The sequence below is a fragment of the Mauremys reevesii genome, linkage group 6 (assembly GCF_016161935.1).
Source record: "Mauremys reevesii isolate NIE-2019 linkage group 6, ASM1616193v1, whole genome shotgun sequence".
In the NCBI taxonomy this organism is placed as follows: domain Eukaryota; kingdom Metazoa; phylum Chordata; order Testudines; family Geoemydidae; genus Mauremys; species Mauremys reevesii.
In genome coordinates this window covers 27,752,998-27,774,745 of record NC_052628.1, presented here as the reverse complement: position 1 = coordinate 27,774,745, position 21,748 = coordinate 27,752,998, and the positions used below count along the sequence as shown (strand labels likewise).

Here is a 21,748-nt window from a genome sequence, read left to right as displayed (position 1 = left end):
CAGACTGAAGCCCAATATAGTTAAAATTAGAGTATGGGTGATTTATTTATTACAGCTATGTTTTAGAGAGTTCAGATTTCCTTTTAAAATAAATTTAGTATCTAAATCTTATACCAGTTAGCTGGGCGAATGATTATCAGTCTGATACACAGTCCTTAGGAGACTTGCATTTACAGTAAGATATCTTTCCCTTTATGTCATCGTATAAACCACTTATATTTTCTCTTCATATTGAATTAATACAGTTCTGTCAGAAGACCTCACCTTCTTTGTTTTGTAGAGGATGCGACTATTCATTACATAATGCAGAATGAACTAATTATTTACCTACTGGTTTGCAAAAATGATTTTGAATCGTTGCATTCTGGATCACAAAATGTGTTTAAATGACACACATGTAAACATTTTTCATTCTAAATTTCTGGGGTTTAAACCTAACATATTTCTTATTAAAATAATTTTCTTCAATGGAGATTACTGAAAAAATGTTTGTTACACACACTAGGGATTTTTCTTGTCTTGGGAGAGACATGCTCAACTGAATTTTTGAAGGTTTTGTTTGTTTGTTTGTTTGTTTTAAGTGTAATTGTTAAGAAAAAACAGTCCTCGAATGGGAGATTGCATGGCTCATATATATTTGAATGGGAAATGCACTAAAAGTGTAGTATATAGAAATGATAGCAACATATGTGCAGTGTTTCCACTTCAAACTACAGTTTCAGTTGGCGTTCAAGTGAAGTCTTTAATCCTACATTAGATTCCAATGCCATTCTGTGACATTGTGCAGAGTCACATTAGAACTCCATGAGTTCAGAGGTCTGCACTTGCAAATCCTGATGAAGGGTCATATTTCAAATATTTTTACTAGTGTGTGCCACCTCAGTGGTGGTATTATTATTATTTTTATTATTGTGCTAAAAGTCTGTATCAACATCTAGTCTGTCAGCAGAAGTCTGTCCAAACATTTCTCAATGCTCTAAAGCATATTTGGATTTGATCACTCAAACAATTGCCACATAGGAAGGATTATTTTCTCTTTGCTCACTTACACTAGTCTTGTAATGGTACAAGGAGACCAACAATGTCTCCGGCTATAGTGCTTTTGCTGCAGGTGCAATTTAAGGGTTTTGATTTTAATCTGGACATCTTTAGGGTTTGAGTCTTTAGCCAAATTAAGTCTAAGCATTAGTCTGTCTTAGACTAATGTTCTTTATTGATGCCTTTCAAGTGGACAGTCAGTATACTAACATATCTGTGGATTGTGGGCATGTCCTTCAAGTTAGAGGTCCCCTCACTCTCTGGAATTCACTTCTTCCCCAGTCCTTTGGACCAAAAAAGGCTTAGTTTAATGCTCATACGCACGGCAAGACTTTTGTTTACTCAAGATTTCTCTGAGAGGATTGCTAGAAAGGAGTTTGAAGTGGTTGTTTAGAAGGTGTTGTTTGTTTGCGTTATTATTTTTATAGTAAATATGTCTTGGAGTTGAAAAGAGGAACATTTTATAAATGGAAAAATAAATAAAGATAAACTGCTCCCTGCTGTACAAAGTTCTGGTTAACGCATGCAAAAAATAGGTACATCCCCTCTGAAAAACAGGCATTGTTCAATTACACTATCAAATATTGCAGTAGTAGCTATGACTGAAGAAGTTAAACAAAAAGTAGGCATTTAATTGTTTCTCAGTCCTATTCTACCTTCTGTTTTAAATAAGACAATATGTCGTCATTATTAGGTGACTTCACTGAGCTCTATATATCCTTTTTTGTTGCAAGATTTATGTTGGGTAATATAAAGATACATTTTTATTGCATGAAGCTAACAATCAAGGGAACTTACATTTTATTGAATCATTTTTCACTTAACTTTCTATTTTCATAGTTTCATCATTTTTATATGCCATAAGTCTCTGTTTGGTGGTATTTCCATCAGTTGGAGGCAAGTAATAATCCTAAGCCTTCAAGTTTTGAATAAGTAACATAGTGAAACTATTCTTGCTCTCCCTAAATAGGTTGATATCACCCAAGCACTGGTGCTTATACATGTATTTGCATACATTCATAATGAGGAAGTCAGCTGGGAAGGATTATTAAAATAATTGTAGCCCTCTCCTCCTTCCCTTCTTCATTAACTTTTAATGGAGGTGGGACTCCCATGAAAGTTTTGGGGTAAGAAGAGCAGTATGTCATTCTAAGCACACTACAAAATGCAAGACTCAGGGTCCTGGTCTGCTCATGGGAAGGACGGGAGCTTGTTCCTAACCACAGGTTCTTGATGACAGGCTGACTCCATAAAGCATGAAGGTTTATATCCTTTGCATGCAAACATTCATTTCATTCTCGCCTCAGGGCCACTGACTGTATTTGCTTGCCTCTTAAGGTTCCACCTCAGCCCTTCCTCAAGCTTTTTCAGCTCACACTATCCCAGGCTCCTTTCCTAGCACCTCAGAGGGTGGGACCTTCCCTGAGGTCTTTGCTCAGACCCTGGTCACTGCAACCTTCCCAGCAGTTGCTTCTCACTGACAAAAATGTATTGCCTTTATATCACTTCCTTGGTGGCAAGCTTACAACTCTATTTGCCCCAAACACAAGCCTCAGAATTCCATTAATCTGGGAGGAAGCCAGGCACAGGTGGGCACCTACCTTTCTTTAAAGCTTACTCTGGGACACAATCCCCTCTTTGTTCACTTTGTTTAATTGTTTTTTTTTCTTTTGTATTCCACAAACGGAAATGTCTCTCCCTCTAAGGAGCTCAGGGTAACATTTTCAAAAGTGCCTAGATCACTTAGGGCTTAAATTTCACTGAAACTCATTACCCTCTCAGTAGAAGGTGGGCAGATCACCAATCACAAATGTTAACCTTTTCTGATTATATTTTCTGTTTAAAATAATAAGAAAGAAATGACTGAAGTATGTCTCCTTTCACTTGTCTCCATAATGTTTTACCTGTGCCAGTGTATCTTTTTCAATTGTCTATTTCAGTGTCTGTTTTCCTCACTCTTAATCTTCTTGTGCCCAGTATATTTTTCCCCCATCCCTCCCCTTTCTTTTCCAATGCTTGAATCCTTCTTCTTAATCCTTTTTTGGCCTGTCTCTGTCTCCCCTCCAGAAATCATCTGTCTCTTCCACTGCCCAGCACCGCATGGCACTCTGTCCATCTCCTCCAACAACCCAGCACCCACCTCTCTCTCTCTCTCTCTCTGTGTCCCTGACTCTTTCTCATCCACTGTACCTATCAGTCTAGGAGTATGTTGCTGCAAAAACTGTGTGTGTTCCATTTCCTACAACCTGGAAAAGAGGGATCCATGATGGGTGTTATGTCCCTGTGGGCGCAGTTGTCTGTGCCTGCCCCTCTCCTAGCTACAGAAAAGAAAGGGATTGAGAGAGAACTGAGGAGTTGAAATTTTCTCCTGTTCTAATAGAATCATGGTTGCTCTTATCCTATCCCTACACTGCTGCTTCTCCTTCCCATCCCTATGGCATATAAGCTCCAGGCCACCTTACCTTCATTGCTGGCCCCTATACATACCTGATCTGTGCTTGATAGTAGAGCCCAAGGGTAGGGAGATAGGGAGAGATATACACATGCCAACACCTCCTGTTGCAACTTGTGTGAGAAGTACCATAACACTGTAAAAGTGCTGATGTTGGTTGCTCCTTTCAAGTCCATGATCAGTGCTGGGCTCAAGACAACATGACTGCCCAATGCACCTCTGTCAGTGGCATTTGGCAGAGAAAGCTTCACTATGTTGCTCCATCAGTGAACACCAACCCTGACTAGATGGGACCACCTTTAGAGGTCAGACGTTAGCTCAGTCTCCCTCTATTGACTGTAAACCACACTGCAAATTGTTTTGGTGATGTGCAAGGCTGTCTAAAGGCACTAGACCATGGCCACCAATTTATTTTACACATACCATTGTCAATCAGGGTTGTTCTAAAATGTATCTTAGAGGTGAACAGAAGTGAGTCCCACTCTCAGTTCCTTCACCCATGGGAATTTTCATGAGGTGAGACTTGCTACACAAAACTCCTCATCTTGAAGATGATGGAGATATACAGTGGTTTCAGTTAAAAGTTGACATTTACCAATAGTTGCAACTCTATGCTATTTGTGCTATCATACTGTGATAATAGTTGGTAAATATTGACTTTTTTTATTAAAGACCACGGTAGAATGTTTAAAAATAATGACACATTACATTTCTGAAGTATCTCTAATTCTCTCTTTTTCTCAGTTCCCTATTTTTGGAGTAAGCTATAGCACCTTTCACAAAAAAGTAGCAGGGGATCTGATATTGCCTACCAGTGTGGTTTCTTTGACTAATGATGCTTTTGCATTGCTAAAATAGCCCCAAGCCATTAAACATCAAGTTTTAAGAGAGGAGAGAAAAAAAGATTAAAAGTGATGAATTATGCCTTCAAGAGATTCATTAATATTAATATAATAAATACTGGTGCTGCCTATATAGTGTAACAGCAAATAAATCATTGAACCAGTGACAGAGATGCCCTGTGGCTAAAGGTTCATGAATCTCAAGGAGTAAATTTTGTAAAACTTTTTGTTGGTTCCATGTCAATAGAAAAAAAAATTCCTCCAAACTTTTGCCTGCTGTATTACCATCACTACTGTGAAGGGAATATGCTCTGTCATACATAATGATTCTGATTTAATAAAATACCTTTTTGGAAGATCTGTACTACATAAGAACAACAGAATATGGCTAATAAATATGCAGAATACTGTGTCCCAGTTGTACACCTTATCAACTGGTACTTTAAGTAAACATGCAAATAATTAGATGCAATGCATTTAAAAAGTGGTGTGTCTCCTTTTGTGTAGCACCACACAAGTTCTGGAGATAGAACACTAGGTGTTCTAACCATCAAAGATATCTGTATGTGCAGCTGTCTTCCCTATAGTCAACTTTAAACAATTACAACTCATGACAAAAAGAATTAACTCTATCTCTGCATATTCTTCTGCCGTAATCAAAGTCGGATGTTGTGGTAGCTGTTCAGTTAGGGGTTTGGATTAGGAGGACAAGGCTCGTGTAAATGAACACATTAACACACACAAAAACATACACGATAGCTATTCATTTTCAATTGTGCTTATAGCTCCTTTCACTCCCAAAGATCACAAAGTGCTTCACAAGCTGTAGGCAATTCCAAGCTATCTTGTGCAGTGTATGTGGTAGGGAAAGGGAAAAGGCAAAAAGAACCTTTTATTCTCTGGACTACCCCTGCACAAAAGCAGGCCAAGATACAAACCTGGTACGTTGATGTAGCTGACAAGGCTTGGGGTTGTAATAAAAATCAGAGCAATATCAAAAGTCACTATCATTTTTTAAAAACTGATTTTAATCTGAAACATTTGGATTGAAGTTTTCAAAAGTGACTAATGATTTTGGATGCCTCCATTTTTAGGTTCTCAACTTGAGGCACCTGAAAGGAGCCTGATTTTCAGAAAGCTGAGTGCACATTTTGAAAATCAGACCTGTCTATGGGGTCTCAAGTTGGGCACCCAACAGCTAAGGCACCTAAAAATGAGTCACGCTTGGAAAAAATTGGCTTGGAATTTTAGAAATATCAGCCTAAAATTTTAATGCTGTACATCGAATCCCAGATCTAACTTGGAGCAGCCTCAGGAATGACAGGATGAAAGGGTTAATAATGAAATCCATCTAATGAAAAGAAAACCAGAGTACAAAAATACTGACCCTTACCAAAGATTAACTTTGCAGGGAAGCTAGGAAGAAGGCCAGTTCCAATTTAATAACATTTTATTTTAATTTGCTATCTGTAGAGGTCAGTATAACCTAGGACATTAGGATTAATGCTATACATTAAGTGGTAATTTTTTCACCCAGTCTTAAATGACATTTGTGAACAGCTTTTCAGTGAGGATCCTTTTTTAAGACCAGTTGAAAATCTGGTCTTCAGTGCGTTAGAAAAACAACATTGCTGTTGCGTTTGCACCTGACCCAAAGCTAACTCAAGTCAGTGGAGAGACTCCGATTTATTTCAGTGGGCTTTGGATGAGTCCTTGAGTGAGCTGATACACTAATAGTAAACAATAGAAAAAAATTAATATAAAGGGAAAATCCCTCCTTTGGCTTTCCCAGTATGTTGTAGTTTCTCCATGTTTGTCTCTTAGGTCCTGACTGTGAAATGACTTATGCACATGCTTCACTTTTAAGCATGTATGTAGTCTCACTGCCTTTACCAGGACTGCTCAGATCTTTGTAGGATCAGGAGCTTAGATTGTAAGCCTTCAGAGCAGGAACTGACTTCATTTTCAGTCAGTGTCCAAACCACTACCAGCATACAAGAAAAGTCATAATACAGTTACTTAGGCCAGGTCTAAAATACGGACCTATGTTGGTATAGCTACATCGCTCAGGGTGTGAAAAATCCACACTTCTGAGTGATATAGTTATACCGATCTTCACCACCACCATCTGTGAATATCAAACATTGCACATTTATTTCTTGCTTCCAAATTATACATTAAGATGCAAGACATTCTATGAGAAGCATACTTCTTTTTTCGTCATTATTGTAGGTAATGGAATGATTACCTACTGCTGCAAATTAAGCAACTAAGTGCTATATAAACAGAAAATATTCAGGCTAATTAAGTTTATTGGATTTGTACATCTCTGAATGTTCATGGGAGCTGTGCTGCTAATTCCAAGTGCATTTTGAGCAGCTACCCCAGATTGCATGGAAACAAATTAGGCATGTAGTTGAAAATATGGTGGGAGTAGATCTGTTAACTCAAGACTGGGGAACCTGCAGTTACCTAGATTCTCATGCTTATCTGAGTTCTACAGCTTCCAAGTGATAACATTATTTAAATGATAAGCAATGGCATTAACTTACTTGCAGACATCTGCTTTCTAAGTGAAGCATGTAACATAGATCAGCTTTCTAGTTCTACCTGCCTCACTCCCGACAAATACACACCTGGAAATCCTGCAGACCCCTTGTAGCACATAATTACTGCCATAAAGTGGCTACTGTAGGGCGAAAGGAAGAGTAGAGGATGTTGTGTTAGCTCCATTTCTCCTTCCATTGCATGTGAGGCTTTTCTGTCCTATTTTATTTTGATTTGCTCTTCTCCACACCTCATAGCGTAGGGGGAGTATAGGGCTCATAATCGGGATAGTTATGGGTGCTCTCCTAGACCTTTTTTATTGGGGGAAATGAGAAATCTGACTTTCACAGCTTCCTACAATGAGCAGCTTTTTCAGCCTAAAAATATTCACTGCCGATTTCAAAGACCAGAAGATCAAAAAATCCTTGATCCCTGGGTTAGTTCTAAAATGGAATGGCACTTGCAACCTTAACTGTGGAGCCATAATCACTGGGTGAGCATGGATGTTATGTATGCAGTTCTTGGAATTAATATTTAATAATCACTGCACAACATGCACTACATTTTGGTGGGGCCATGTACAGCTAAATGGAAAGCTTAACTTGACGCTCTCTAGCCCTATCATAGTAATTTACATCTTCATAGAGTGCGTGCATTTGAGTGCTGCACAACTTTAAGAGATTGGTTTAAGACAAGTACTGTAGCTCTTGAGATGCACTTTCAGTGCATTCATTTGAATTTCACTTTGTGGTTTTAATTCAGAGCCAACAGTCATTTTGAATTAGTTTTATGGAAAAATAACTTCATAAACATTGACTAACTTTCCCTTAGGCATATGTCATATTTTAAATTACTTCTCTGTTATAGAAAATAAATATTTAACATTCCCAGCACAGTCATTTTTAAGCATAGTAAATTTTAGGAAAAAGATATTTGGTGAAATTTTCAAAAGTTCATAAATTACTTAGGAGCCTAAATCCCATTTTCAGAAGTGTCTAAATCCCATTGAAAGGCTCTTTTGAAAATTATATCCATGGTTTTTTAATTCCATGTTTTGTTGTGGAAGTTCAATGGGAAACGGTGTTTAGCATTTTTGAAAATCAGGCCACCTATTTAATGGTTAAATATGTATCTAGAAATTGAATTTAGACATAGTTTTTAAAAAAATCTTTGCCATGTGTATATCTAATAGCAGGTACATACGCAATTATTGCATTCAAGAACTTTAACTGTTTGCTTCTTCTGCGTTATTTCTTTCACCCACTCAACTGCCACAAAAATACCATTAATGACTTCCTTGTATTCCTTGCTAATGTTCCTTCAGTTAGTCTCTCTGAGTAAAATCTAATCTAGCTGTCAGAGATGGCAATATAATTACAATAATTCTGTAATTGTGCCATTTGAGGCCCTGCAGTCACTGGAAAAAAAAATGACAGAGCAAGTATATTCTAGAGCAATTCATCTTCAAGCTCTATCCAGTAAAATCTTTGCTCCATTGGAGAAATGGAAAATAAAATACTGGAAGAAGCGTGATTTTCTTTTTCGGAATTAAGGTACTGTAAGCATAGTTTCCCTTGTGAACAGAGTATATTGATGTGCAATGTTATACTTACACTATTTATATAGGCACATAATTATTTTCTTTACAAAACATTCTGGATTCTCTGAGATCTTTTCTTTATAATTGTAATTCAGGGCTTCCCTGGGGTTTTCTGATATACTGATTTTTTTTTTCAAATCCTATAAAAACATGTAATGCAGATTATATTTTCTTATTATTCCTTGTTGTATTCGGCTCAGATAATCTCTTGACGCATGCTATGCATCTCACTTGAATCCTTCACATACTCGAGTGGTGATAACAGCCTTATGGAGGACGTAGGGACCTCCAGGGCTAATGTAGGTTGGTGATCCAGGAGGACCACTGAGGCTCACTGAGTAGACAGGCAGAGCAGAAAACTCTCCGCACAGGTTTCAAGTTCACCTTTTGAGTGCGCCACAAGCCCAATTCCTTGTGGCCCTGAGCCTCCCGACAGAGATAGCACCATGTGGAGTTATGTTAGTCCAATCACCGTTACCCTCATTCACGATTTTCTGCAAGATCTAACCCTTTTTCGTAGCAAGGAGGCTGGAAATAGCAACTGATTCCCATATCTGCCCCTCCCCTGTCCCATCCAACATGTCCCGCTAGGCCAGCTGAGTCCAATACAGGATGTCCTGCAAGTGTAGGGCTAGGAAGATAGGGGAGTCATGCTGACTCTACTCCTCTCCGTCTGGTTGGTTTTGTGAGGTTTTCCTTAACTCTGCGCCATGAAGGCGAAGGAAGCATCTGACTCTTGGAAATTAATCAGCATTAATGCCCAGTTCCCATTTCTTTCCCCATCCTAGGCTGTTTGTTCAAGATATTTCCAGATAGTCACCTAAAAGGTCAGCTTGAACTGCGGATGCTACTAAGTAGTTAAATCAGTCACTCTGGTTATTTGATGGGTACATGCATCAGTAGGTCGAGATAGTGTGAACATTGTGATTTAGCTGATACAGCTTCAAAGTAACAGCATTCATAACTGCGTGCAAGAGTTTCTGAAGTAACTCTTTTATTAATTAATTGAGTGAGGCATATGGTTTCTCATCACTAGTTGATGAAGGAAAGGCAGACTCATATCGATTAATATATCCTCATAGTGTCCTGCTGACTGATGTGATAAGCAGAGGTGCTGGAACAATTTTTATATGGGGGGTGCTGAAAGCCATTAAATTAAACTGTAAACCCTGTAAATAATGGAAACCACTTCAAACCAAAACCAGGGGATGCTGCTGTATGCCCAGCGCTCCTAGTTCCAGCACCTATGGTGATAAACTACTTACAATGTGCTTAAACCTGAGGCATATGACTAGCAGTGAGCATGGACTAAGGAATTGGTCTCAGTTTCCTCTTGTGGTGTGTGTTCAGTTAAACCCTCATTTCTTGATCACACAGGGAATTATTAGAGCTGTTCCTTCATTTGCTTAATAACCCCTATACCCCAGGTCTTTCCATTGGAGCCCTCTGGAGTAGTCTTTATTCCTATGACTGGCACAGGATTCTGCTCTGCACCATGTGGGTGTTCGTAGAAAGCCTCTTTGGGTAGGTGCAAGCCACCGTGAACCTCAGAGGGAGCAAAAAATGCAGGGCATCTTTACAATATGCGTACAGTGTCCGTGACTTCCCAAATTATCTTTCAATTCAGCCTGAACTGCTGAAAAGGTGGCAGGAGGGAGGGAGAATTCATTCCATCCCTGTGCACTTTTTGTAGCAGTTATGCTGGCACAAAGGAGAAGGAAGCAACAGTAAGCCTCTTCCTACCCCAACTTTTGTAAGTATTCCTAGTTTAGGGAAGGCGCAGAGCTGATTTGAAAAACTTGCCTCCTAATCTCAACTCTGATTGATAGTGTTCTTCTTATAATGCATGGTGTTCGGGAGAATTTGAACCAGTGCACTAAAATAAATCTTTCCTCTGGATTCCCAAACAAGTTCCATTAATGTACTTAGAAGCTTACAATGCTCATTTAAAGAAAAACAGCACCCGAAAAAATACAAACCCTGAATCCTTACAAGCTTGTAGGGAGGTGTGTGTGTGTTGGGGGGGGGTGTATTTAGGGTGTATTTCTATCAGTTACCAATTTTAAAATAATTTTGGTTTTTCCAAGGAGTTGACTAAAGCAATTGGTCTCTCTACTTATTGCAGGTTATTTAATTACAACATTTCTATTAAGAGTGTTTAATCAAGTTTCAGAGAGTGACCTATTGTACGTACTGCATTTTATCCTATTTAAGAGAAAATTAGATAGAAATTAACACTCTAACTTCTGTTAAGTGAAACAGTGTAGTTCTGCCTCTCAACCCAATGCCTCCTTCCATGCCCACTGCTATCAGCCCTAATTAGCTTTTAGCAGAAATTTCATGTAACTGTTGGCTGCTGTTGCAGGCAGTTTCCAGGAAAAGTAAATATTTATTTTTAAGACAGGCTTCATTTTGCGCACAAGGCACTCAAATCATTTAAGGAACAATCTGGTATATGTTGACTGCAATTAAATCTAGCGTTGAGCTTTAAAAGTAACAGAAATCCCTTGTAAATGTGCAGTGATAGTAGGAGGTATAACTGGGGACCTAGAGCTCTGTTTTCACTTAGAACAGACCACGATTTGCTCATTTGTCTTTGGTCTGAGGGCTCGTTTTCAGCATAAAGGAACAAAAGTGACTTTCTAAGAAATCATGTTTTTGGGAGCCCTTAACCCTGCTTTGCACATACAGACTGGCATGACGCCATCTGACACTAGTAGGGACCACTGAGAGGAAATTCACAACCTGATATCTCCTCTCCTATTGGCAGCAACATTTTTCTGGCTCAAGTAGCGATGTTCAGTTTAGTAATATGAAGTTATTACCCTTGTTGAGCACACAACAACTTCAAATAGTTGCATGATGTTTTTTCAACCAGTTTCTATTCAGCCTCTTTAGAATACATCTGCTCCTCCCCTCCCCACATGACTAATGTGTGGGGAAAAGCCAATCAATAGGAGTTCTGCACATGGATGGAGGGCAGTATATGGTCCTTAGGCAACATACGTGTCTCAAAATGCAATTTAAACATTAAGGTGCTCAAGAGCTTGAAGTTAGCACATGCTTTTAAGTGCCTTGCTGGATCAGGCCCTTAAACTGGTGAATGAAGGGAAGAAAAGAAATCCCCAGTTGCACCATTGATAAAATAGAGCATCCCATTAGCAGCAAAGACTTGATCAAGGGGCCAAAAGCCCCTGTGCTCAACTTACATTCCCTCCATATACCTGGAGGGATGCAATTACCTCTTGCCGGGCCACAGAGGAGAATATCTTCAGCTGCAGACTTACCATAGTGCACCATCAGCATCCTTTCTCACTGAGTCCTAGTCTACATGGCTCTCCAGATAACTAAAGGAAGCAAAACCACCCAGGGCCCCTATAAGGGGGACATGTTAATGACTAGGTTGGCATAATCCATGATAACTCAACCAGGAAAGTTTTGCAGGGTTAATGAGGAAACAATGCCACATCTTTAGCTTTCCCTACACCAGGGGTAGGCAACCTATGGCATGTGTGCCGAAGGCAGCACGCAAGCTGATTTTCAGTGGCACTCACACTGCCTGGGTCCTGGCCATTGGTCCGGGGGACTCTGCATTTTAATTTAATGTTAAATGAAGCTTCTTAAACATTAAAAAAAACCCTTATTTACTGTACATACAACAATAGGTTAGTTATATATTATAGACTTATAGAAAGAGACCTTCTAAAAATGTTAAAATATATTACTGGCATGCGAAACCTTAAATTAGAGTGAATAAATGAAGACTCGGCACACCACTTCTGAAAGGTTGCCGACCCCTGCCCTACACCATGCCCTAGATAAGAGTCTGTGCAAGGTTGCTGAGAAGACAATTCAGTCTCTGCAGAACTCTGTATTTCTGGGTTTCCAGGGGAAAGTTTGGGTAGTGCTCTCAATTAGTGTCCAGTGCACAAATCTGAGTGGCTGACAGAGAAGCGCTCACCCAAGGTAAATTTTGATAGTCTTTTTAGGATTGCAGTTTCAAACAAATATTTTGTAATGTATCATTAAAGTAAAGTCTCCCAAGTTATTTTTTTAATCTTTATTTTGGAGAGGGCTCAAAATGTTTCTTATAATTACTAACGATGCTAATCATAATCAAGTGCTAGTAAGTTATTTACATTTTGAATGGAAATCTTTTGATTTAATACAAATTATTAATATGGCCAATGAACATATTTTAAGAGATTTAATGTCGGAAGAAAGAGCTGGGGAAGCTTTGACAGTTGGCAGTTTGTTTTCACCTTGCAAAAGAAGCAGAAAAATGCCATTTTCCATGGATATTTGTTTCTCTGTGGTAAAGAAATTTCCACTGAAGTTGCTGGCCAAATTGGTAACGGAATAAGCTTTTTTCTGTATGATCTGATACACTGTATGCTTTATGTCATGGATCATAGTTATGCACTGAATTGCCTTATTGACGTATGGGACAGCAGGAAATAAATGGAAAAGAAAGAATTATCGGGGAAAAGTTTTACATTTCAAAGTTCCCCATATGTATGTCTCTTTCCAGGTTGTTTGGCATAACACTGTTATGTTTTCCATATACAAAAAAAACCCCATGTATTTCAGTAAGGATTACTTATTTTCGATTAAAGAAAACAGCCAATCAAAGGAAGAACAGTGATAAAACCTTCATGACAGAAAGCAGTCTCTTCTCACTTCGTTAGACCCTTACTCTCAAATTGCCCGACAGTCTTACCTACAGCACACAGGTAGGCAGAGATTGACAAGCCATTTAATTTAATGATGCAGCACACAGAAAACCATAGCTAAATATACACCACAAGCACTTTATATCCAATACAGCGTTTGGTACAAACTGATTATATAGGCTCATCATATGGTGAGGGTAATAATCTTTTCTTCCACTCGTATCTCAGGACAATGTAAACAGAAGCCGCTAAAGTTGGACATTTTAAAATCAGCAGCTCCAGATAACTTTCATCTAAGAGGTCTGAAAGAGCTTGTTCAGGAGCTCGCTGGAACATTAATGTTGATTTTCAAGAAGTCTTGGAGCACTGGGAAAGTTCCAGAAGACTGGAAGAAAGCTAATGTGCCAATTTTTAGAAAGGGTAAAACCTTGGTAATTATAGGCTCGTCCGCATGACATAGATCGTGGGCAAGATAATGGAGCTGCTGATATGGGACTCGATTAATAAAGAACTGAAGGAGGGTAAAGGAATTCATGCAAATCAGCATGGATTTATAGAAAAATAGATCCTGTCAAACTAATTTGATTTTTTTTTTTTGAGATTCCAAGTTTCGTTGATGACAGTAATAGTGTTGACGTAATATATTAAGACTTCTGGAAGGTGTTTGACTTGGTACTGCACGACATTTTAATTTTTAAAAGCTAGAACAATATGAAATTAACATGGCACACATTAAATGGATTAAACAATGGCTAACTGAATGTAACTGCAAATGGAGAGTCATAATCAAGTGGGTCTGTTTCCAATAGGGTCTTACACAAATTGGTTCTTTGCCCTGGGCTATTTAACGTTTTTGTCAATGACCTGGAAGAAAACATAAAATCGTCTCTGATAAAGTTTGCAATGACACACAAATTGGGGGTGTTATAAATAATGAAGAGGACAGGTCACTGATTCAGAGCAATCTGGATCCGTTGCTTAACTGGGCAAAATTAAACAATGTATGGTTTAATGTGGTTAAATGTAAATGTATACATTTAGGAACAAAGAATGTAGGCCATCCTTACAGGATCAGGGACTCTGTTCTGGAAAAGAGTGACTCTGAAAAAGATTAGGAGGTCATGGTGGATAATCAGCTGAAAATGAACTCCCAGTATGTTGCTGTGACCAAAAGAGCTACTGTGATCCTGGAATGCATAAACAGGAATCTTGAGTAGTAGTAAAGAGGATATTTTACCTCTGTACACCTCTACCTCAATATAACACTGTCCTTGGGAGCACTGCTTTACTGTGTTATATCCAAATCCATGTTATATCGGTTGGCGTTATATCGAGATAGCGGTGTATTTGGCACTGGTGCGACCACTGCTGGAATACTTTGTCCAGGTCTAGTGCCCACAATTCAAGAAGGATGTTGGTTAATTGGAGAGGGTTCAGAGAAGAGCTGTAAGAATGATTAAAGGATTAGAAAACATGCCTTTTAATGATGAACTCTAGGAGCTCAATGTATTTAGCACAAGAAAGAGAAGGTTAAGGGGTGACTTGATTACAGTTTATAAGTATCTACATGGGGAACACATATTTTAATAATGGGTTCTACAATCTATCAGGGAAGGTATATCATGATCAAATGACTGGAAGGTGAAGCTAGACAAATTCAGACTGGGAATAAGGTGTAAAATTTTAATAGTGAGAATAATTAACCATTGGAACAATTTACTGAGGGTTGTGGTTGATTCTCCATCACTGACAATTTTTAAATCAAGATTGCCTGTTTTTCTAAAAGATATGCTCTAGGAATTATTTTGGGGAAGTTCTGTGGCCTCAGTCACTGGAGATCAGACTAGATGATCACAATGGTCTCTTCTGGCCTATGAATTTATATTACACTTTAAAAGGAATAATGCATTTCATAAAAGTAGGAAACATTGCATGGCTGAGGAACAAAGAGAAATCAGTATTGATCCATATTTATTTATTTACCTATTTCCAAAACAACATAACAAAGAGTTCTGGTGTGAAATAGAGACAGCAGCTTGAGCTGGCATGGTGCTAAACCCATGGTTTTCAAATCAGTACAAGCACAGCTCTTCTTGTTGCTAATTTTTAGCGAACAAAATTTTCTTCTGCCAAAAGAAAAAGAAACTTCCAGCACGTCCCTGCGGCCCGCCACTTCCCACAGCTCTCAATGGCCAGGAACGGTGAACCGCAGTCACTGGGAGCTGTGGGGGACTGTTCCTGTGGATGGTCAACATCATCAAAATGTTTTGCAGCCTGCAGTCAGCTTATCCTGATGGGCCGCAGGTTGCTCACCACTGGCTTAAGTCTGTCGCTGAATTGGAGCCTATCTCCTTTGTCTTCAGTTGAGTTACACCAAAAATGACATTGACCATGTGTTCGATTCATGATTTTCTTCCTAACCACATTAGATAGTGCAGTCAATTCTTAGAATGGGGCAGCAGAATATAACTGGCTGCATGTTTCCTTACTGTTCTGTCGATGGCAATGATAACGATATATGGCGTGGGGGTTTTTTCATAGAAAATTGGCAAGCATGCTTGTCTTTCTGAAATGATTTCATCTCAGCGTAGCAAAATGTTCACCTAAGTTTAAACTGATTCCTCTTGCAGTAAATATATCAAGGCATTTGACTCTCCTTTTCAAAATTCCGTTTTAGGGTAAGATGGTGAAAGGAATGGGCGGTGCTATGGACTTGGTGTCTAGTGCACAAACCAAAGTGGTCGTCACCATGGAGCACTCAGCCAAGGTAAAGCTTTATCTCTTCCTTCTAGATGTTCAGCTCTAAATCAATATTTTGCACTGTAACAAAAAGTTACTTTATCTTCCCTGTGGAGATTCTTGAGAATGTTGCTGTTAGTTGCAATAGAAGTACTTAAAGGGTGTTTAGGACACATTTCTTTCTTGGGTACAAATCTTTTGACTTAAAAAATTTAGTAATTTTAAATCACACACATTCTTGAGTGATTTTATGTAATTTTAATGTTTCTGCAAAGTGCTGGATCTACAGCAGATGCTGTTGATGGTACTTGTTCTTCACCTTACAGCCGACTGGAAAAATGAAGTTTTCCATGGGCATTCGTTTCACTGTGAGGAAAAGAAATTTGCCATTGAAATGGCTGTCCAAATTAATAGTGACAGCTCAATGAAAGAAACCTTATCTGCATGATTTCATACAGTCTGTTTTATATTGCTGCATCAGAAATACAAAGTTAGAGACTTTCATTTTTGGTAAACAATGAATGCTGAGACTCTAGAGTAAACAATCCAGGGGTCTAAGTGGCAGCCCCTGCACTGTGGGAAACATTACAATATTGATTGGACACTTTGATTGCATAGAAGAGTTGTGTGTTGTTTTTTAACTGATAAAATACTAAAAAACTACCTTTTAAAATTCACAGTTGAACTAAACTTGTAGATGCTGGTAGAATATAGAAAGAAAAAACAAAAACCGAAGTATGGTAAAACAAAGGGATTTCCCCCTCATCCTCTAATGTATTCTGGGAGGGTTTTCTTTATCTCCTTCATCAGAAGCAGCAGGGATGGCTGGAGATGGGGAATTAGATGATCTGGGCCAAGGTTCTGAGGTGGCATTGAGCATTCTCTCACTCAGGTGCTTTCCTGGCTAGTTCTTGCTCAGATGCTAACTGATCATCATACACACAGTCAGGGCTAGTCTACACTTACCTGCCGAGTCGACGTGGTGAGTTCAACTTCTCGGAGTTTGAACTATCGCGTCTAATCTGGACGTGATAGTTCGAACTCCCCGCGCGCTCCAGTCGACTCCGGTACTCCACCACTGCAAACGGCGGTGGCGGAATCGACCTTGGAGCCGCGGACTTCAATCCCGCGGCGTCTGGACGGGTAAGTAGTTCGAACTAGGGTACTTCGAGTTCAGCTACGCTATTCACATATCTGAACTTGCGTACCCTAGTTCGACCCCCGCCCTTAGTGTAGACCTGCCCTCAGAAAAGAATTTTTCCCAAATTAGATTGGCAGTGACCTTGGTTTTTCACCTTCCTTTGCAGTGTGTGAGTCCAGGTCACTTGCCAGGACTATCTGGGTATATCTCACTTAATCATTTCCCTTCCATTGCAGGGGCCTTGAGCACCGGTGCACCATGGTCCCTCCTATTATCTGCCAATGGCACATAATTGTCTAGTCTTCTGTGGACTCTAATACTATGGTCTAATTTCTGTTGTTGGATTTAGTGCACAGATGCTGGGTAGTGGTGGTGGGGGAGATCAGATTAGATGATCTGATGGACCCTTCAGGCATTAAACTCTATGACAAAATAACAATGGTAGTTTTAATGAAAACCAAAAAGGCACTGGAAAATGGTGTATAGAATCTTTCACCGGTTCATACGTGATGAAGGACAGTAGTAAATGAAAACCAACCTCACCACATAGCAGTTCAGGGGTCTATGTGAAATGAATTGGTGCGCTCACTCCATCACTAGGGGTTGTTCCTCAGAAGATGGTTGAAGCAGATTGCTGAAGCATTGTGGGGGAAGTTTACAGCCATTGCCCACGTTGCCTCTGTTCTTTGCATAAAGGATAGTTGACAATCTGGCACCTCAAGCACTAATTAAAAGAAAAATAAATTGTATCAAACTGCAAGCTTTACAGCGTTATTATACGAGTTCTAAAGGCATTATAGTATAAAATAAGCAGCTGAATGGTGGATCAGCATTCACATCACACTCCCCGTCTGTACCCAGCCTTGGCTGGGGAAGCTAATGATCCAACCAGTGGACCAAATTTGGCGATGAATCCTGGTCCTGTGCCACCTGAGGCACGTTGCACATTTGCTAAGATGATTATCTCTATTCAAGTCACAGGGGATAAAAAAAACCAGATCTTCTGTTGGTGTAAATTGGTGCTCCTCCCTTGAAGTCAATAGAGCTGTGTAAATTTGGGCCAAACTCTCCCAGTTGCCTTTACCTGTGAACACTTCACATATGAGCATTCTGTGCTGGGAGTGTTTATAATGTTGAACCTTAAATTAGTAGCATGTGTGACGGGTTCCCCCGGGGGTGCCACCTGGAATTGGGTATCACTGAGCCCCCTGACCCACCAACCTGGGCTCCCTCTCACATTTTACTGCTGTGACAAGCTGTGAAGACCTCCAGCCTACACTTTCACCAGCATTCATACAGTTAGGGATACACCTAGCTCTAGTTACATGCAGGCCCTTTAACCACCAGTTTCCAGGCATGGGACCCCAGAGCAGTACTGTCCTGCACTGGTCAAATCTGGCCAGTATATGGGTTTAACACCCTGGTTTGCCTCTCCCTCAATATGAAGAAAACATACACACTTGTGGTAACCAAGCAGAGATTTTCCCCAAGCACTTCAGTCAAAGCTCACTGGTTTAGATTAAAACAAAAACAAGTTTATTAACTGCAAAAGATAGATTTTAAGTGCTTATAAGGGATAGCAAACAGATCAAAGCAGATTATCTAGCAAATAAAGCAAATAAACCCAGCAAATAAACAAAAAATACAAACAAAGCTTAATATACTAGATAGATAGATTGACTATGAATTAGCAGATTCTCACCCTAAGAGATGATACAAGCAAGCTGCAGATTCTTAAGGGCAAGCTGCATTTGCTTTCCAGCTTGGAATCCCCAGGTGTTACATACACAGGCTAGAAATCTCTGTAGCCGGGGCCCAACACTTCCCCCAGTTCAGTCTTTGTTCCTCAGGTGTTTCCAGGAGTCTTCTTGTGTAGAGAGTGAAAAACCCCAGATGATATCACTCCCTGCCTTATATAGCTTTTATATATGGCGGGAACCCTTTGTTCCAAAGCTTGGTTCCCAGACCAGTCTATTGAAAAATAATGACATCCCAAGATGGAGTCCATCATCATGTGGCCTGATCACATGTCCTTTTAGAGTCATAGCAGCTATTCCTTACAGGCTGTCTGTAGCGTTCTCAGAAAGGCTCACTGGGTGGGAGATAAGCTTCTCCTAAGGACTATTGTTCTTTCTAATGGGCCATTACCTTTTACAACTAGCTATTTAGACTGAAAGTGTCTCGTCTAGTGGGCATTACCCAGGTGTAACTACATTTGAAGTACAGATACATAGTATTTATAACTTCAGATACAAAAAATGATACATGCATACAAATAGGATAATCATATTCAGCAAATCATAACCTTTCAACAACATCTCACATGACCCATCTTGCATAATTATGCTATAACCATATCTTAATAATATCACTATGAAGAATATGTGACAGTGTCACAGCATGTATTTAGGGGATTAATTAAGTTTATATTAATTTACCAAATCCAAAGTTTCTTCTTGCATTTTTAATGGATTGTCTATTCAGTTATATATTTTGCTAGGGAAGACTTCTAAAATAATAGATTCCTGGCACTCATATTAAAGTGTTGCTCTTTCTCACTGTACCAGCAAAACAGGCTCAATACAGAAATTACCTGTGAGAGTTCTTTCACTTTGTAAACTAATGAAAAGTACATTGCATAAGGTAGTAATCTTGCATATTAAAGTACTTCATATCGATTTTGTTCTAAAATAACTGTCATCTTAGAAATGTTATTTTAAGGGAGGCGAAAAAGATGATTTTGTACATACTGCATGGAGCCAATGAAGAGGCTCAGTGTTTGAAATCTGTAAACTTGCTAATGAGTGCTATATATGAGACCACCTAATTGGTATTGTACAGGACCCCACAATTATGCTAATATCACATTTAAGTGAAGAGAATTATGGTGCATAAATATCAAGCAAATGAAATAAAATAAGCACTGGTAGTTTTGAAAACGCTATTTATAGTGCAAAAGAATACTTCAGCTTCACAGTGAAAATTATATCAAGTATTAGCAAACAGAAATCTTGTTTTATCTTAGAAAGTGTTATAAATGTTTTATACTGTGCTGCACTGCTCTGCAATAGACCATTAATAGAGAGTAGTCATACTCAGACTTGGTTTAGTACTTGCCTTCATGAATTTCCTTGTGATACTTTAAGGCTGCCTGAGAAGACTTCTCTTTACACTCAGTTGACGTCAATGAGACGGCTCATGCGTTTAAATTGAAAACAGTTGGGGGTACAGAGCTGATTGGAGCACTCAGAAACTTGCAGAATCAAGCCCTTAGATTATAAACTCTTTCAGAACAGGGACAGTCTCTTACGATGTGTTTATATGTTGCTTAGCATAATGGGGTATCAGTCTTGGCTGGGCCTTCAGGGAACTACCATAACAGTATTACTGTTAATAAGCAAAAAGATTTTTTAACGTCTAAATACAGAAGCAAAACATTCTTCCCTTAAGAGGACTCTAGAGTCCAATGCCCCTCTCACCAATCATTCCTATCAGGGTGTGTTTTGAAAAAGACTTACAGACCACACACTCTGCACAGATATGGCCCTACCAGAGGCAAAAAAGGCACTTACTCTGTCCCTCATTCAGTGGAATTGCTGTATCGCAGAGTGGGCAGGTTTTTAAACCTCAAGATTTTCATTCCACCATAGGCCTGATAGCCCCAGATTCTGAGGCAGCTAAGTAACAAAAGTCTAACTCTATCTACATTATTAGTATTATGTTGCCAGTGGGCTAACAACAAATGCGTGTATTTGGAAAAATTAGGAAAAACCAAGTACAGTAACCTCACCAACAACTATGTAACAATAGAGAGACTACAGTACTGGGGAGAACCCTGAAGTTGTTCTGTCTCACTGCCATGGACAGTAAGAAGGAACTGAGTGGCAGCTGGGATCACTCCTCCCTCAGTAACAGGAAGACACAAAGGCATGCAAGATGCATGCATGGCCCCAGTGGACACTGCTGGTAAAGATTCTGCTCTCCAGTGCATGCACACCAAGAGTGGGCTCCACATGTACAGATACTCAAAGAAGAATCCTCTTAGGGAAGTAGACCAGATAATCTAATTAGTCTTTTTTTTTCCCTTTCCAATCTCTGTTTCTACAACTATAGCCAAACTTTTGTATCTCTGGGATAGCAGAAACCAAAACTTAGTTATGGTCTCGTCTCTGTTTTTATTATACAAAGCATTTGTTAGGGATTTGTAACTAGATCCATAAAAATCAGGAATGCCCTAGAGAATTTGTATAGCAGTAAATAGGAAAGATAAGTAAATTAAATGTTGGGGTTTGGTTTTTTTTAAAAAAACTGCCTTCAGGGATTACTTTTCAGCCATGTATAACAGTTCAACGAGACTCCTATTTAAAAATCTAGAAGTTTCATGTTTTATCTGAAACAGTGAACTTAAGATGCAAACTTTCAAAAAACAGCGCTACGTTGACTGAATAATGTGTTTGTGCATGTGCAAATATATAACCAAAGTGCAAAAATGCATTTGCATGAGCAAAAATCCCGTGTGTGTGCAAATACCCATTTGCATGTGCACATGCATATTCTTCAGGCTCAACTTTTATACGAGTGTGCAAATACTGGCCCTGAACACTTATACCTAACCTTTAGAAGTCAGGACAGTCAACTCAGGCTGACATTACATTACATACACAACTCATCCATGTTTATCTGTTTAAAATAGTATAAGCAAGATCTCTTTTTGTA

At 39.2% G+C, this 21,748-nt stretch overlaps 1 protein-coding gene across 3 annotated transcripts in view; it reads left to right on the top strand.

Moving 5' to 3' along the window:
- Nucleotides 1-21,748, top strand: part of OXCT1 (3-oxoacid CoA-transferase 1) — a 133,307-nt gene that overhangs the window by 93,385 nt on the left and 18,174 nt on the right. For all 3 annotated transcript variants that reach the window (XM_039543905.1, XM_039543904.1, XM_039543903.1), the window contains one exon: nt 15,830-15,919. In XM_039543905.1, coding sequence (XP_039399839.1) covers nt 15,830-15,919 — 90 coding nt within the window. The remainder of the gene's footprint in view (nt 1-15,829; nt 15,920-21,748) is intronic.